The 17,460-nt window shown below is 38.4% G+C and overlaps 1 protein-coding gene across 1 annotated transcript in view; it reads left to right on the top strand.

The window, feature by feature from the left end:
- Astn2 (astrotactin 2) overlaps positions 1 to 17,460 on the top strand; it is a 935,232-nt gene that overhangs the window by 766,428 nt on the left and 151,344 nt on the right. The window contains exons 17-18 of the mRNA XM_036178556.1: positions 8,904 to 9,037; positions 10,564 to 10,712. Of these exons, the coding sequence (XP_036034449.1) occupies positions 8,904 to 9,037; positions 10,564 to 10,712 (283 nt within the window). The remainder of the gene's footprint in view (positions 1 to 8,903; positions 9,038 to 10,563; positions 10,713 to 17,460) is intronic.

The following is a 17,460-nucleotide window of genomic DNA, read 5'->3' as shown; positions in this document are numbered from 1 at the left end:
TTCTTATTGTTGTGACAAAAATACTCAACAAAAGCAGCTTAAAGCAGGAAGGGTTTATTTTGGCTGCCAGTTTGAAGAGATACAGTTCATCATGGTTTACAGGCATAGTGGTGAAACAAGAGGCAGCTTGTCACATGGCCTCCTCAGTGAGGAAGCAGAAAGAAGTGAATGCAAGTACTCAACTACTTCTATTTTACTTCAGTTTGGGGCCCCAGTTCATGCGGTGGTGCTACCCACATTCAAAATGGGTCTTCCCTTCTCTGTTTAGTTCTTGACAGAATGTTATTCTTATTATAATAATAAGATAATATATCATTTATTATCTATCTTGGAGCCCTTTGTATACTTAATTTTTTTTAATAGATGGAGACACATATATTACTCATATTTATGACTTTGATTAGAAGATTTCACTATTTGATAGGTAAGAAGGATAGTAGATGTGCAAATTGCAAGAAAGTATGAAATTTATAAAATTTGAATGAAAGAAAGTAGAAGAAAGAAAATGTGCGAAAGTATGTTCAGTTGAACAAAGGGATCCTCCTTTAGTTCAGCAGAGAAAGTGATGTATGGAGTGGGTATTTGCAACCAGATTATGAGAAAATGCTTGTGGATACGACATAGTGCAGTTCCCTAAGAAGTGGGATTATCTGAATCATAGAGTGTGAGCAGTAGGCAACGCACAAAAGAAGAGACACAGTTTATGGGATGATGAATCTCAACTTCCTGAGTAGAGGCTTTAACTGGAAAATAGTGGGAATTTTGAGATGTTCAAGCAAGAAGACAGGAATTAGTGATGTTACAGAAAGCTCTGAGAGAATATGAAGCAGTATCTAAATTTGTAGTTTGGAGTCTATCTACTCCAGAGGCTGTGACAATTGCCCACAGAAGAGGCATGGCTACCCTCTTAGGGTTTATAGCTGGGGAGCAAGGGAAGGAGACTGGTTTTGAGACAGAGAAAGAAGCTCAGATTGACTCTCAGCTTTTGGATGTAGACAACAAATTGACATGCATGATACAATTGTTCTTGGGAAGAAGAGGGTCACAGATATATTTTATTTTCTTTCTCTGTTTATGAATTGGTTTGTTTCCTCCAACATTCCACATAAGATTTTAAATCAATTCAATAAGCACCTACTGATTATTGCATGTTAGTTGCTGCATTAGTCAGTAAAATGGAGACAGAAGATAGGAAGATAGTAGATTATTTTGTCTTTAGACAACTTTTCCCTTCCTTATTTGGCAAGAACTGGGCAACCACAAGACCAAGCATTAGTACTGTACAGATAACAAAATGCATGAAGCATAGACTGAGGGCTTCAGGGTCTCATTCTGGAGTCTTACATAACCCTCTCAACATCAAAAATAACTCATTTGTTGTCAACAACAAATACAAATTTTTAGTGTAAAAATGCAGTCACAAAAACACAGGCACGAGAAGTACAGAAAACAGAATTTAATTCATGAGCTTAATGGCATTCTGTGTACATTGTACTAAATATCTTAATGAAACACAGGTTGTTTACTTAGAGTTTAAGATTCCTAAGGCATTGTTATAATTTTAGAGTTGGAAAGGCCCCTTTCTTTGTCTTCCCACAGCCTCCTGTGTATATGAATTCACAACATTTGAACCATAGTAATTTTAATTCTTTGTGTGTTGTCTTTACCATTAAACCATGAGTCTTTGAAGTTAGCCCCTGGGTCTTGTTCATCTCTTTCTTAAATTTTAGCCAGTAAGTGGTAAGGAGTAAGAAGTTTGGTGAATATTTACTAAGCTTAATTCAACCACCAATAATGAATGTATCACTGTTCCCTTCATTTTGCACACGGGGAAATTGAGACTTACCAAGAGAAATTGCTTATGCAAGTTCAAATAAGAAAGTCACAATAGTGTTAGGAATAAATCCTCGTTTATTTTGATTGCTTAACATTTCTGTGGCTGCTTTTCTCCTCCTGCTCAACTTGGTTTACTAATTAGCTTGAACTTGGAAGCATTTATGAGTTCTGGAAATGCAAACCTTCTTTGTTCTGAAAACCAATGACCATGCTATAGTTGATCCCCTCAAATGCTATGAGCCAGATTGCCTCCAGTATACATATTCATTTATTTCTGAGAACACACACACACACACACACACACACACACAGAGTACAGGCACCCCTCCCCCCACCCAAGAAAACCCATATGATCTAAAGCAGAGAAACTAAAATTAGATTTTGGATGAAATCCTGGCATTTATTTTTCTGAATGACCTAGGAGGATCAATGGCACAGGATTCCAGTGGACTTCAATTCTACATGTTCCTTCCTTCTTCATGTTCTTCTGTTTACAGGGATAGAAAACCCATTGCAGAGAGTAATTTTGAACATTAATTGAAGGAAGAGAATGATTTTATCACTGAGAATATCTGTCACTTTGGGGTATCCAGCTACGCTTTCTGAGTCACTGTATCTGCATCTGTAAATGGATTAGATTAGATGGTTTACAGACCCAGTCCTGTGAAGCTGGAATATTCTATGATTCCCTTCCCCTGGGATCTAGCTGGACTGTGGATGGAGTGTTGCAAGGACTGAAGACGTAAGGAAGACTGATCCACACTGACACAGTGCTGGCTTCTGCTGCCTTGAAAGAGCTCCCTGTTTGATGTCCGCCTTTTATCAGCCAGTGTTTGTGCTCTATCCAGGGCTTGCATGGTCATTGCACCAGGCCCCATTCCATTCCCTAACATTCTGGGAAGCAGCCAGTGGATGTCGAGACTCATAGGCAAGATTTCTTCCCAAGAACTGCCTAGATGGTGAAACTCACCAAGTCCAGGGAGATTTCCTGTTTTGTTTTCCACAAGCTCAGTTTCCTATTGATGACAGAAACCATACATGAATTCATATATGCATGTACACACACACACACACACACACACACACACACACACACAGAGAGAGAGAGAGAGAGAGAGAGAGAGAGAGAGAGAGAGAGAGAGAGAGAGACAAACACATAACAGGATGTTCTCTCTCCACGCTGGACTCCAACACAGTCTTCCATCTGTGTCACTTTCCTCCATGGACCTGGATTTCACTTCTAAGGTAACTAAGCTTTTAGCTCTGATGGGAGATGTTGCAGAATATTTATGAGCAGTTAGCTGTGCACACTGATTGCACTGAAAAGGAACCTGCAAATGAGGGAGAACAGGTCTAACAGTCAGTATAAACTCACACTTTCTTATCTGGTTCCGGTATTTACAAATGTACCTCTTTTCTCATTCTATTAAAAGGAACATTGGTCCCCAACATAGATTCTGGGACATAGCAGGAGCAATGCTCATACTCTGGAGTCAATTTTGGCCCAAGTACTTTACAGAAAATATACTTACATTAAAATAAATGTCTGAAGTTTAATTTTAACTAAGCATATTCTGTTTTAATTTACTGAATCTGGAAGTTAATCCCACTGATCTTCATGTTTGAACCAAAAAGACCTGCCCTTTTGTAAGTGATGGAAGTATAGACTTGCATTTTGCTTGTATCATTTTCTTGCTGTGTGGTCTTGGAAAAATTGCTTCATGCCTAAATTCCTAGTCTTTTTATCTGCAAATATAGGTTGTATTATATAGCATTCAGAAATGTTATGGAGATTACATTTTTAAAAATATATCTTTTTAGTTTTTTGGAATTACAATATAATTACATCATTTTCCCTTTTTCCTTTCCTCCATCCATTTCCTCTCATGTACCTCTCCCCTTGCTCTTTCTCTAATTCAGGGTCTTCTTTTCTTTAATTGTTGCTTTACACACACACACACACACACACACACACACACACACACACACACACATCTAAATACATCAATACAACCTTCTTGGCCTACATTATGTTACCTTAAGGTAACCATTTGGTATTAGATCACCAATTTGAGGAGGTTCTTCCTTAGAGAAGACCATTTCTTCCAGTCTCAGCATTCCCTACTTGCCAGTAGCTTTTTGTCTAGCTTGAGAGCCTGTAACTTTTCTCCTGTCCTTGTTAGTATGTGCAGTGGTGTCATCTCTGTTCAGGTCTTGGATAGGCAGCCATATTGATGAGACTTCATTGGTGTAGCCTCTCTCATGCTTCTAGGAGACACAATCCCATAACAAACTTCCCATTCCTCTTGGAATTAAACATCTTTCCACCCACTATTCTTCAGTGATTCCTGAGCCTTAGGGGTAGTAATTGTGTTACAGATGTATCAGTTGGGACTGGGCACCAAATAATCTTTTGTTCTTCTGCATTTTGATTGATTGTGGTTTTTCTGTAATAATCTCTGTCTGTTGTAAAAAGAAGTTTCTCTGGTGAGAGGTGATAACTACACTTTTCTGTGGGTTTAAGGATGAATATGCCAGATATAGTTATAAATTATGCTGGTTTAGTAAAATGGTAGTTACAGGTTTTCTTCCAAGTATGACTTCACTAGCCCCAGGTAATTGGCTAGGTTTTGAGTACTAGGCATGGTTTCCCTCTTGTTGAACTGACCTTAAGCTCAATTACAGAACTGTTAGTGAGCACCAAGATATGCATGCCACTATTGCACTTGCATGGTCATGGTGCCATGCTGGTCACTGATGCGATTCATAGGTGTCATAACTGGGTAGGACTACTGATTGCTTTCCTCTTTTAGACACTTCATTGGGCCTTCTCATATCAGGAGACCTAGTTCTCAAAGAGGAGTCTTTCAGGTCATATCCAGTTTAGGTCCTCTGCATCCTGTGTCCAAATTGTGTGGCAATTTTAGCAGTAAGGACCTCCATTTCACACCAAGGAGACAGCTAAAGGCAGCAGCAATAGCCTACAGTGTTCTGGTATTTACAAATGTACCTCACAAGGGGTGTTCTCCTAACTCAGGAGAGCATTGTCAGCACAGATGAGAAAATTCCATTTATACTATATATGTATATGAATACACAGACTTATGTGTATTAGATGTAATTATAATTAGATAATGATTCATTATGACTTTTTCAGACATTCTTACTGTTGTTTTACCTTACTTTTACTTATGTATTTTTCTCCCTGCTGTCTAATTAAATTCAACCATACATTTTCCCAACTTCCCTCTTCAGTTACTTCTATTCTGGTATTTCCATCTATTGCTCCTCACTCACAATAAACCCATTTTTGCTTTTCTGGTTTTTTGTCGTTACTCCAGGTTGTATACTCACATCTGAAAACATGGGGTTAAGTTCCCCAAATGAAAGAAAACCTCTACTGTTTGTCTTTCTGGGTCTGCATTACCTCACTCAATGTGATCTTTTCTACTTCTATATATTTACATTCAAATATCATGATCTCATTTTTCTTTACTGCTGAATAATAATATTCTCTTGCATACATGTACCACATTTTGGTAATCCATACACCAGTTGAAGGACATTCAGGTTGTTTCCATCTCCTAGATACTGTCAATAGAGTGGCAATGAATATGGCTGAGCAAATAAATATAGTATAATATGTCAAATCATTTGAGCATATGCCAAAGAATGGTGTAGCTGGGTCATAAGGCAGATTTAATTTAGTTCTAAGTGTTTTCCTCACTGATTTCCAGAGTGGCTGGACCAATTTGCAATCCCACCAACAGTGTGATTGAAGGTTCCCTTTTCCTCATCCTCTCTGGTATTTGTTATCAGCTGTTTTGTTCATCTTTGTTATTATGACTGGAATAGGATAAACTCTTGAAATTCTTTTGATTTGTATTTCCCTAATTGCTAAGGATGATGAACATTTTTTTTGTCATTGTCATTGTAAATGTTTTGTTGAGTGGATTAGACAATAATCATATTCATGGAAGTTCCCTTAATATTATATAATATTGTATTCTTTTTTCATTTTTTAATAAGATTTTTTTTCATTTTACACACCCATCAGAAATCCCCCTCTTCCTTCTTCTGCCCCCCAGCCTTCCCCCTCAACTGACTCCCCCCATTCTTCCCCACAAGAAGGCAAGGCCTCCCAGGGGGAGACGCATCCAATAGAGGCAAGTTCAAGTCCTTGCCCCTGCCTCAAGGCTGCATGAGGTGTCCTTTTAAAGATATTTCTTAGCCCTGTTTTTGTTTGAGAATTTCCTGTTTAGATACAAGCCAATTTTTGAATGGATAATTTGTTTTCTTTGTTTGGTTATTTTGTTTTTCAGCTCTTTATTGTTGTTTACACATCCTGGATATCAATCCTCTGTCAGATGTATAGGTGATAAATATTCTTTCCTATTCTGTGGGCTTCACTCAGTTGATGGTTTTTTTGTTTTGTTTTGTTTTGTTTTTTTTTTAGTTGTACAGAATATTTCATTTTATAAGATTCAGCTTATAAAGTCCCACTTGTCAACTGTTGGCCTCAGTTCCTAGATAAATGGATTCCTCCTATTCAGAAAGTTCTTTCCTACATCTGTACCCTGGAGAGTGTTGCCTGCATTTTTTTCTAGCATTTTCAGGCTTCGCATGTAGGTCTTTGATCCATTTGGAGTTTCTAATGCAAGGCAATAGATGCAAGTCTAATTTCATTCTTTCCCATGTGGACATCCAGTTTCCCCAGCACCAATTATTGAAGATGCTGTCTTTTCCCCAGTATATGTCTCATCATTCTTTGTCAAATTAGATGACTAAAGTTACACATACTCATGTTTGGGTTTTCAATTTTTTGTTTTTATGCAAATAACATATTGTTTTTATTGCTATGGTTCTGTAATATAAATTGAAATATGTAATGGTAGTTTTCCAACATTGCTGGTTTGCTCAGGATCTTGTGCTCAAAGTACTTTGGACTGTGAAGTTGATCACTTCATGAACATTAACTTTTGTTATAGTTCATGTTTGTGTCCTTAGATATACACTTGAATCAGAGGAAATTGGTTAATTCATTCATCTCTAGCAGAAGATATTGGTGAGAACACCAAGGATGACTCATTGGAGGTTTCTTGTTTGTGCCTCTGGGAAAAGTAGGATGGACATTTACACACAACATTCTTGATACATACCTTCTCCTTCTAGATCAGTGATTCTCAACCTGTGGGTCATAGTCCTTTTGACAAACCTCTTTCTCCAAAAATATTTGCATTATGATTCATAAGAGTAGCAAAATTATAATTTTGGAGCAGCAATGAAAGTAATTTTTGTGATTGAGGAACTGTGTTAAAGTGTTGCCGCATTAGGAAAATTGAGAACTACTAACCTAGATCTATGAGCCTCTGAGGAGGTGAGGATGGAGAACCCATACTTGCTATATTCAAATAGTCTGTTCCTGAGTACTTTGAACAATTGCAGAATATAAAAAAGTGACATCAGAGTATCAGGTATACTTGGTGATAGGTAATATGCAAAGTCCATTTGCAAAGCACAGAAAAAGTAAAATAAAATGAAAGAAAGCACTCATGGCTGGCCCAGCATATACTGGCAAAGGAACAAAAGATCAACATTTTCTGGAGTCCCTAAGTTTTAAAGAGCTGGATCCCACATCCTCGATCCTGAAAGCTATGGAATGTCATTACAAAGGAAGTGACTTAACCAGGGCATTTTCTCAAGCACCAGGCCCATGTTGCTAGCATATTACACATCAAAACAAACTTAAAAGAGAGCAAAACAATACAAGAAATACTTGAGCCTGTCATTCACTGGGTGCAGGAAACTCCTTTCAAGTTACCTTTTCCATCTGATATTAATGATCAGTTTTTAAGTGACTGTTCATTTGCTCACTAAATACTAACTGAATGACAACAGGTCCTGTGAGAACACTCCTGGGAAGACAGTCTATCTTTTGTACCTGGTAGCAATTAGGATTAGAATATAATGGGTAAGACAGATACAGAGATGTGATGGTAGGAGTCACCTAGTGACACAGTGTCCAAAAGAAAATGATCAGTCTCAGGCTTAAGGGAAAGTCTTATTTAAGATCAAACATACTGAGTTGGAATTCAATGAAAATGGAAAATTTCAAGCTTAAAAGTGGATATTTTTTTAAAAAGAAACTGAGAAACATTAGAATTAAATAGACCAGTGACCATCATTTACAACAAGAATAGAAAAGCAAGACCATCAAACCCAATCTACCCAACTGACTAACATTGCCAATTAAATCCTTTTTTGGTAACATACTATTCACTTAAAGTATTGTTGACATTGTTAGGATGGTACAAAGACAGTATTAAGTAATAATAACAGAAACCACCTGACCACAATGTTAAAAATGTTTGCTTCATGGTCCTATGCAGAGATGGTTTGTTGCCTCCTAATTTAATAGACAGGAATTGACTACTGGGGGTCATTATTAGTGCTTCCATGAAAGTAGATAATCATGTATACTGAAGGTGCTAAGACTTGTATAAGAGGAGTCTATAGAGAGGAGACCAGGAACTTAAATAAGAAGTTTAGATTTAATCCCGAAGACTGTGGGAAGCTTCATATTTTTAAGTACATCAGTGAGATAATCAGATGTAGTATCTCTAGTAGGACAGGCTCTGGGAGCAGGAAGCAGATGAGACAGGTTTTGTTCAAGATAGTATCCATAGATTGGAGGTAGGGATTCGATCTCAGCTCTTTTACTTCCTACCTGTGAACCTTAGTTACTTTCTCTGTGCTTCAGTTTTCCATATGTAAAATGAGAAATAACAGTAATATTCACCATGTGAGATTATTGTGAAGAGGATCTATGTTAGTAGGTAGAGTGCCAGGGTCAAAAGAAGTTCCCAACAGGCTGTTAGCATTAGGTCTCAGTGATAATTCTGGATGCTGGGAAATGAGTATCTTGGGATGGGAGAACCTGGATGATAAGTCCACAAATGTGTAAGCAGGAAGGTTGCTAAAGCCATGGTGGTGTGACGTCGTGACCATCAAACACCTTTATTGTCAGTCCCTATCATTGTTGTCCCTTCTACCATTCTCTCTTTCAGGCCTTCAAGAGTGCACTGATGAGTTCCTACTGGTGTTCTGGGAAAGGAGACGTGATTGATGACTGGTGCAGGTGTGACCTCAGTGCCTTTGATGCCAGTGGGCTTCCCAATTGTAGCCCACTTCCGCAGCCTGTGTAAGTATGTATGGCCCCTCTTCCTTTGCCTACCCCTTTCCATTGGCTCACACTCTTGTATTATCAGTCAAAGCTATGATTTTGTTGTGTTCTCAGGGTGCCTACCCAGATCATTAAAATCTCTGGTGCTTCTCTTCTCCTTTGGGAAAGACAAAGTTCTTGGAAATGGAAATTGGCACTTACACAGTTTGCAGTGTATAGTGTTTTAAAATGATACCTTTTGATCAATTTCGTCTTTCTGTGCTTACCCACTAAGCAATGTTCTGCTGGGCAACTGACTTGCTTTGGCAATGCCTACTTTGACTACTGAAGCTACTGAGATAAAGAAACTATAGAACCTATCTTATTTTATTCACTTCTCAGACAATAATTCCAGCCAGCTTCTGTTACTGGGTTAGAAAATACCAATGATCAAGATAGAGACAAGCCACAGATGTAAGAAGCTGGTATTGATGTAGGAGAGATAGTTTGCTAAAAGTAAATAAGACATGGTTTAATGTTAAATTAAAAACTAAAGAAAAACAAAGTTGGTCATTGGGAGACTCATGGGAATGTTTTAGGTAGAAGCAAGGGTTAATAAAGAAAATATCTTTGAAAGGACCTGAATTACTACAGGAAAAGTGAGCTAAGTAACAAGTGCTAAGAATTTTTAGGCAGATGGAACAGCCTATTAGAAGTACCTGATACCAGAAATGTATTTGAGGAAGCAAGAAAGGTCATCTTGTTTGGAGAAGTGTGGTTAAGAAGAGGTGGTGTAAGGACGAATAGTCAGGAGCCAGTATTGGCAGCCAGAGTCTGTGTAGGAAGAGAGAATTCATAAGATTGTCCTTGAGGAAGTAGTATAGCATAGCGGGTATACAGAAAGAATCTAGACCTAGAGTAGGCAAGGCTCCCATGATGATCTTGTCTGTGTCTTGTTATATGACTTTGTGCAAACTGTTTCCCTTTGGGTATCTTACTTTCCCTGCCCAGTGAAATGAGGGAATGGCAAACCATTGTCTCCAAAGACCAGTCCAGTAACAATGATCAACAATTCTCTTTCTTATTGCTTTGCAGAAGCATTTATTCCAAAGTCCCTCTGTCTTATTGAGAGAGTATTAAGTACCAATGGGAGAGACCTGAGAATATTAAAAGTTGACTGATACATTCAGGAAGTAAAGGGACTGGCAGGAAGAATGAAAGCATCCATGCTTAGTCCTTGCTGTTTACTTCTATAAAATGAAACACCATTGAAAAAGTAGTTTAAATAAATCAAACACTAACCAGTTTTCATTGAACACATACTGTGAGCACAGACTAATTTATGGAATATTGTATTGCTTTTAAAAGAAGCTTTTTATATCACTGATTTGTGGATGAAGAAACAGAAGCCTTGAAAATTGAAGTAGTTTATTTAAGGCCATGCAAAGTTGTGGTAGCAGATGGAATCATGGTTTGAACCTTGGATGAAGCTTTTGCAAGTGTTTAGGGCCCTGGATTACACAAAATGACAAATGAGCAATCTTTTTGTTACCCCACTCCATTAGGTTACGACTTTCTCCAACAGTGGAGCCTTCCAGCACTGTAGTTTCCCTAGAATGGATAGATGTTCAGCCAGCCATTGGTACCAAAGTCTCTGACTATATACTGCAGCACAAGAAAGTGGATGAATACACAGACACTGACCTGTACACAGGTAAATACTTCTCTCTTTGCGGGGGTAAGGGTGGGGACATAGTATGACAGAGGATGAAACCAGATTCTCTAATGTCTTTGTGGACTTGGTGTCACCTGTCTTGAGAAGGCACTAAGAAGTTTTGATGTGATTTTGAGTAAACAGCAACAAGTTATAGATGTAAAGAGTTCCTCTGACTTGGACAGTCACTATCTTGTATGATTTGAAGATTACTCTATGTGAAGAGGACTTGACCTTTCTCCATGTGAAAAGGCCTACAGATCTTGGATTTGAAAGCATTTGTACATAACTATACTAGTCTAGGACTGAGAATATTCAAGCAATTACCTGTTCTGGTGAGATGTAATGGGGGTAGTCTTTTTGAACTGGTGTTAGGGTCAAAGAGAGAAATGATGCAAGCATACAGGAGCTTTTAAGAATGTGGGTTTTAAGAGACCTCCATTTGGCTGTCACTGAGAACATTAACTCTGCATTCTTCTATATTCCTGACATTGCAAAGAAGATTTGAACTCTACTATGAATCTATGCTCTATACTCTGTTGAGAGTTCCAGGCAGGCATTATTCTTTCCAGCCAGAAATTGATTAAGCATTTGTTTTCTGTGCTACACACTAACCTGCCTACACTGCTCCAAGTTTAAAGGGATTGCTGTACTGTGCTTGTCTCACAGATCATGAAACTATGGCCAACCCAAGGATACCATCTGGTGATACTTCCACAAGACCATAGAACAAAGCCACAATTGAAACATTATAATCTTAAAAAGTGTAAATTCTTGCTTATTCAGTTACATTAAAAACAAAACATAAGAAGAAGGAATGTGTTGCATGAATCCTAAATGGTCTTATAATGAAAACCTGAAGCCAGATATCAGGGTGAAAGCTGAAAGATCAGAGAAACAGAGCAAAACACAGCCACCATCTCTTACCTCACCAACTCCTCAGCCTGAAAGAGGCAGAGTTTCTGTCTCCTCCCACTTTATATTCCTTTCTCTGCCCAGTTATATCATTTCCTGTCTCAACCTTCCTAGTGCTAGGAATAAGGGTGTGTGATCCCAAGTGCTATAGTTAAAGGTGTGTGCCACCACTGCCTAGCTCTGTTTCTCTTTTAGACTGGATTAATCTCATGTATCCCAGTGTGGCCTTGAACTCACAAAAATTGGGATGGATATCTGCCTCTGCATTCCGAGTTCTAGGATTAAAGGTGTGTGCCACCACTGTCTGACCTCTATGGCTAATGATGTGACTCCCTCTGTCCTCTCATCTTCAGGCAAGCTTTATTACAAGCAATACTTCACCACAGGAATGATTTAAATTTCTTAAATCAATGAGAGTTCTCAACATTTACCATAAAGAATGACATTCAATATTTGTGGGATGGATAGATAAAAGTAAACACCGAGTTGTTTCATTTTTGTTTTGTTCCTTCTCCCTGTTTTTTTTTTTTTTTTGTCTCCCCAACTTTCCTTTCTGAGCTACTTTTGCTTTGATTTCAAGCAAGGCAGAATATGATATGCATAGTGATACTTAGGTTATAGATAACAGAAGAAGACTCATTGGCTGGAACTTAATATTTTTATTTTTATAAGCTATCTACTGGGTGTGCTTAGGAACTTTATATCTGGGTTCTTAATGGAATTTGAGGTGCATGTATCTTTTCATATACTTTGTTCTTTTCTCCCAAAGTGCTATCAGCTTTTACTTTATTCATGCCAAACTTGGTTGTTCAGATCTTTTACATTTAATGTACTTACTCTTTAATTATTACTTTCAATCTCTCTCTCTCTCTCTCTCTCTCTCTCTCTCTCTCTCTCTCACACACACACACACACACACACACACACACACACACACACACAAACTGCTGATTCCAATTACTATATTTGTATGCATATGCATTTGGGGATTCATACTTGAGATTAGATATCCTATCAGGTAGCTTAGCAGCCTTTCATTGGCTGTAGTTATAGCTATTGGCTATGTGGATAGAGATTTTTTCCATCCACATAGGAACATCAAATGTTGTTGCCATTGTTTAGGAGACAATTTTGTTAAGATTTCATGTGTGTAGCTCCCTGTCGTTTATAGGAAATCACTATTTTACACTGGGTATTATGGTCCTCTGACTCTTATAATCTTTTCGCCTTCTCTTTTATGATGTTCCATGAATCTTGGGTGTAGGGGGAGTGTTATAGATATATCATTTGGAGCTGAGAACCCATAGTCAGTTGTTCTCTGAAATTTTACTACTAATGGGTTTCTGTGATGATCTCCATCTGTTGGGGAAAAAAGAAGCTCCTTTGAGGCATGCAGACAGTTACATTTAGCTGTGGCTATAAGGAAAAGTATTTCAAATGCAGAGACTTATACTGGCTTATGAAACTGGCAGTATTAGGCTTTCCTCTTGGATCCATGACTTCACCAACCATAGGCAGTTGGCTAGATTTGCAGTATTGGGTGTATGATCCCTCCTATTGAGTGGGACTTAAGTACAATTAGACGACTGTTGGTTATTCCTAAGATATAGATCCCATTATTACACTCTTGGATCTATTTTGCTGTACTGATTGGTATTTTTTTACAACCTTTACATTTGTGTTGAAGTTTATTTCCTTTTCCCCTTGGAACATTGCCTAACACCTTTGGATACTACAAGAGCTCATCTTTAGAAAGGAGGCTTCCAGGTCAGGTGGCAGGGAGGGCCAGACTGAGGTTAAAGGAAGAAGGAGAGATAACACTAAGGTGAATTATTTCATGTTCACTTAAATATAAATATAATATACAAGTATATATGAATATATGAAATCATTTAAAAGAAGTTACACTACTTTGTATGATAATGCTTTCCCCCAAGGCCACAGACTATTTAGCGACATTCCAATACTCACAGAGGAGGCTTTCAGGCCAGTTCAAGCTGGAGTCCTCCAAGTCCTGTGTCTGAAGTGTGCAATGTCTTCCCCAGTAGGGTCATACCATCAAGTTCTGGGGGGCAACCAAGGACGCTGTCAATAACCTCTAATGTTTTGGGAGTCCCTTAGACTTTTCTGAGCATCTATACAAAGGCAGGCATGCCTGGTACTGGAATGTCTCTAAATAGTATGTGGCCTTGGGGGAAAGCATTATCATATCATAGCATTATTTGATAAAGCCCACACCTTGTTTTCCAGATTTTCTCCTTCATAGCACCTGTACCATACCGGGTTGTCCTTTCTCTGAAGACTCCTCCCACAGTTCCCATTTTACTTTCCTGCTTTCTGTAGTCCCTCCATGTTATATGCACACATATAAAGATTCTGAGTTAGGATCCAGAAATAAGAGAGAATATGCAATGTTTGTCTCTCAAGGCCTGGGTTACCTCTCTTGGTATAATATTGTGTACTTCCATTGTTTTACCTGCAGGTTTCCTGATTTGATTTGTTTTTGTAGCTGAACAATATTGAATTGGGTATAGTAACACATTTTCATTATCTATTCATCTGTTGAAGGACACAGTGGTTGTTTCCATTTCCTGTCCATTGTCAATGTACCTGCAATGAAAAGGGACGAACAAATTGTCTGTGGAGTCGGATACCATGCCAAGGAGTTGTAGAGTTGGGTCATGTAGTAAACCTACTTTTCTCATTGTAAGAATTCTCCACACTGATTTCCAGGGTGGCTGGATGAATTTACAACTCCATGGACTAGTCTGAAATCCCATTGACAGTGAATGAGGGGCCCCATTCCCCCAAATTCCTCCCAACATTTGTTGTTGGTTGTTTTCTTGATCCTAGTCATTCTATGATGAAATCTCAAAGTATCTTTAATATTCATTTCTATAACTGCTGCAGATGTTGAACACTTTTTACTATTTCATACAGTTCACATCAGTCGGTGAGGCACCCTTTCTGGTTTTGCTTTAGAATATAACGTGGCTGGATATGGACTTCAGTGTTGACCAATTTGTTTTTCCCTAATTTAAAGATGCTATCCATTTCTCTTCTTCTTTACCTTATTCCATGTGAGAACTAAATTGTAACTCTTAGCCTGGTTTCTCTGTATGTGCATGCTAATTTTCTCTGGTAGCCTTTAAAATTCCCTTTATTACTCATTTTGAACAATTTCAGTATTTCTCCTGTCTGGCATTTATTGACCTTTCCTAGATCTGTGGGTTTATAATTTCATCACTTTGGGGAAACACTTTGGCCATTATTTTGTCAAATAAGTTTCTTCTCTCCTCATTTTCTTCTTCAGTAACTTCAATTACATGTGTATGTAGCCACTTAAAGGTATTACTCATCAGTGATGTTGGCTTTATTATTTTTTTATTTTTCTTTCATGCTTCATTTTCTCAGATTGCCTCTAGTACCTTCTCTAAAATATAGTGTATTTTTAAATTTATCTAATGAATTTTTGCCTTAGTTGCCATTTTATTTCCTGAAAGTTATGTCTGGATATAACTTTACTATCTTTCTTGTTGGCTTATTTTATTTTGTTGAGACAGACACTCCCTATGAAGTCATACCTGGCCTTGAACGTTCGGTCATTTTGCTCATCCTCCTGAGATGATGTTACAGGCATGCTTTTCCCTGAATGGACTATTGTTTAATGGTTTTACACTTGATTATTTATTTGGGGGTATGTGCATACTACTTGGGAGTATATATATATGGAAGTCAGAAGACAATTTGTTGTAGTTAGTTATATCCCTTTACCATGTGAGTTCTGGGCATCAAACTAAGGTCATCACTATAGTGGATAGTGCCTTTACCCACTGAGCCATATTGCTAGCACAATATTTTTCACATGGAATTTAATTTTAAATTCCCTTTTTGCTAATTCTAACATCTGTATCAGTTCTGGGTTTGATTACTAATTCATTTTTGTACCTCATTACAGATTTCATTTTTCTTGCTCCCATTTGTGTACTTGATTTTTTTCCTCTGTGTGTGTGTGTGTGTGTGTGTGTGTGTGTGTGTGTGTGTATGTATATTTGTTTGTGTGCACATTATTCATGTGTTCATAATATGGAGGTCAGAAAGCACTTTTGGGAGGTGGCAGTTCTTTCCTTCCATTGTGGGTTCTGGGAATAAAAGTCAGATCATTGTATTTGTGTGGCAAGTACTCGTACACTCTGACCCATCTTGTTGACCTCATACTTGGTAATTTTTTTATTGGATACCAAGCACTGTGATTTTTACCCTGTTAGTTACTGGATATGCTCAAATTCCTAATAATAACTTGAATTCTATTTTAGGAGACAGTTAAGCTATTGAGTTTCGTGTGTGTGTGTGTGTGTGTGTGTGTGTGTGTGTGTGTGTGTGTGCGTGTGTGTGTGTGTGTGTGTGTGTGTGCGTGTGTGTGTGTGTGTGTGTGCGTGTGTGTGTGTGCGCGCGCGAAGTTATTCTTGTGGTTAAATCAGAGGCTGGCACCATGACATCATCTTCAAATGCTTCTCCACTTTATTTTTTGTGACAGTGTCTCTCACTGAACCTGGAACTCAGTATTTCAGGTAGAAGTACTGGCCAACAAGCCATTAGGAACCTTCTGTCTTCACACTGTGGTTACATAGATGTTGATAATCTTAACTGGGGGCCTCATGCTTGGACAGTGAGCACCATTGCCATGGATCTAGCTTTCTAGCCCCATGGAGCAGTTTCTTTGGCTCAGCAGGTAAAAGCACTTGCAGCCTAATGACATAAGCTCACCTCTTGACCACCATGTATTAGTTATTATGCTGCTATGGGAAAAATACCCAGAAAAAAAGGTTGAAAAGAAAAGAACAAACAGAACTTGAGAGGAAGCAAGATTGATTTTGTCTCACAATTTTGGAGGTTTCAGTTTCGTCAGCTGGCTCCACTGCCTTGGGCCTGACTGGGGAGAAGCAGCAGAATTGTGGATGAGAGGAGTTTGCTGACCTTGTGGTATCCAGGAAAGAGAGCCTGGGGAGGAGCGTGTGGGGGAGTGGTCAGGAAACAAGGACATGAGTTTTCAAGGGCACAACTTCTGCGACCTGCCTTCCCCAACCATCCTCACCTCAATCTCACCACCTTCTAATAATTCCTCAGATGATGACATATCAGTGAATTAATATATGTATTAAGGCAGGACTCCCAGGGTCCATTCACCTCTCTATGACTGGATCCAGTAGCTGAGGATCACATCTTTAACATAGAAGCCTTTAGTCCAGCTGTTTTTAACCTGTGGTCATGACCCCTTTGGAGGTTGAATGAGCCTTTCACAACAGTTGCCTAAGACCATTGGAAAACACAGATCTTTATATTAAAATCATGACAGTAGAAACATTAAAGTTATGAAGTACCAAAGAAAATAATGTTATGGTTGGGGATCACCATAACACAAGGAGCTATATTAAAAGGTCACAGCATTAGGAAGGTTAAGAACCACCACTTACTTTAGTTGGTGGCCCTTCAAATCGTAACCACAATTCCTCCGAAAGATTAACATGGCCCAAATTTGAATCCTTCAGCTTAATTGAATGAATTTTACACTGAAGAACATAAATCCAATGAAGGAATAGGAATTTGGAAAAGATGGCTTTGGGCTACAATTTTAGCTTCTTCTCCCTGAGAGATCTAGTATATGTCAACAAGTTTGCTATGTCTCAGTTTCCTCATCTAGGGAATGGATAGGCTATTTTGAGGATCAACTATGCAACTGTTCTTGGGGCATAGTAGATACTTAAATATTAGTTTCTTCTTTCTTATTTTCATGATTAAAGCAGAGAGAGAAATCAGGAGGGGGAAGGGAGGG

Source organism: Onychomys torridus, chromosome 2 (genome assembly GCF_903995425.1).
Source record: "Onychomys torridus chromosome 2, mOncTor1.1, whole genome shotgun sequence".
NCBI lineage: Eukaryota > Metazoa > Chordata > Mammalia > Rodentia > Cricetidae > Onychomys > Onychomys torridus.
Note: the sequence above shows the minus strand (reverse complement) of the source record. Positions and strands in the feature narration are given on the sequence as shown.